The following is a 1,619-nucleotide window of genomic DNA, read 5'->3' as shown; positions in this document are numbered from 1 at the left end:
CAGCCTGCTCATCCGCTAGTGAGCACCAGAGTACCAGTGCCTGAGCCTGGAAGGCTCCTTGGGGACAGTCACATTGGTCACTGGGCCTCTGAACTGCACTCAGTAGACACAGTGAGGTTTAGGTCACCCCAAACCCCATCTGGAATAGGGACTTCAACTCCAAGACAGGGCAATGTTAGCAGAGGAGGCCTGTGACAGGTGAGGTGTGAGCTTTGGGGGGCTCCTTCTGGGGACTGGGGTATAAAAGCCCATGTGGGGCCTGGCAGAGACTATGAACTGGGACATGGAGGTCTCGCAGATATGGTCTGTGGTGGGAAGACTCCCAGGCCTGGGACAAGTTCCAGTAACTTGTGCCCCTCCTCTCCACCTGTGTACAGACACCAGGAACCAGGAAGTTCTGAGAAAATAGAACTCCAGAGCGCAGGGGGAGGAAGTGCTGAGGGCGGGGCGCCCAGCCCCACCAAGGACCATCCCCAGCATGCGGACCTCATTCCACAATGGTTATAAATGGGTATCAGGAACCACACTGTCCACACTTCTTCCCTGTGACAACAGTGTCTCCCCTCACCCTAAGACATGTCCAAGGAGGAGCACGAAGTGGCCACGCTGGGGACGGCTCCTGTGACATCCACTGTGATAAACATCCGCAGCGACACCTCCGTGCCCGACCATGTGGTCTGGTCCCTGTTCAACACGCTCTTCATGAACTGCTGCTGCCTGGGCTTTGTCGCGTTCGCCTACTCCGTGAAGGTGCGTGCGGGTGGGGGGATGCCCCAGGAAAGTGGCGTGAGCCTGCCAGCTCCACCTGTCCCCACGGCACCTGGGGTGAGGTGGGGGCCTGTGTGTGTGTGTGTGTGTGTGTGGGGAGGGAGTTTGTGTGTGTCTCACGGTCGTCTATATGTTTGTGTATGTAACCTGTGTGTGTGCTTGGCCTGGGGAACCTTCCTAGTGCGGGTACAGCATGAGGCTGCATGGGGATGGATGGGGTCAGACGTGTCCTCCCAACCCCAGCCCAGAGGAAGCCTTCTCCCTACGGCCCAATTCCAGAAACTATGCCCTTCACACTGCAGATCGAGGTGCCCCAGGCTCTCAGAAAGTGCAAAAAGTACTCATAGGGGACTTTGCCCACATGGTGGGGTGAGCGGCCAAAGCAGAGGGGGGCAGAGCCCTGACCTTCCTGGTGACCCTGAGAGTCTGTAACAAAGGGGAGGGGGTGTCCCAGATCAGGCTGAGGGCAGGTGGAGACTGAGCTGGGCAGGTGGGAACCAGGGGGCACCTCACCATGCGGTCTCCCCAGTCTAGGGACAGGAAGATGGTGGGCGACGTGACTGGGGCCCAAGCCAACGCCTCCACCGCCAGGAGCCTGAACATCGCTGCCCTGGTGCTCAGCATCATCGCGATTGTCGTCCTCATCATTCTTTATGCCACTGTTATGGGGAAAAGGATATGAATTATGTCATAGAACGCATGGCAGCATCAAGACTTCCACCAGCGGTGCCCACGGCCTCCACCGTGCCCCGCTGGCCCTGCCCCCTGGGGCTGTGGCCCTGTCCCTGGGCTCCAGGCCTTCACACAGAGGCTTCTACTCACATACCTGTCTACAAGGAATTCAATAAAGT

General features: G+C 58.4%; 1 protein-coding gene across 1 annotated transcript; it reads left to right on the top strand.

Annotated features, from left to right (window-relative positions):
* Positions 1-542: 542 nt before the first annotated feature.
* Positions 543-1,613, top strand: LOC103606185 (interferon-induced transmembrane protein 3-like). Its single transcript, XM_008590777.1, has 2 exons — positions 543-750; positions 1,298-1,613. Exons 1-2 carry the CDS (start codon positions 577-579, stop codon positions 1,448-1,450), a joined length of 327 nt encoding a protein of 108 aa, XP_008588999.1. The 5' UTR covers positions 543-576; the 3' UTR covers positions 1,451-1,613.
* Positions 1,614-1,619: the final 6 nt, after the last annotated feature.

Source organism: Galeopterus variegatus, unplaced genomic scaffold (genome assembly GCF_000696425.1).
Source record: "Galeopterus variegatus unplaced genomic scaffold, G_variegatus-3.0.2 Scaffold6364, whole genome shotgun sequence".
Classification (NCBI taxonomy): domain Eukaryota; kingdom Metazoa; phylum Chordata; class Mammalia; order Dermoptera; family Cynocephalidae; genus Galeopterus; species Galeopterus variegatus.
Note: the sequence above shows the minus strand (reverse complement) of the source record. Positions and strands in the feature narration are given on the sequence as shown.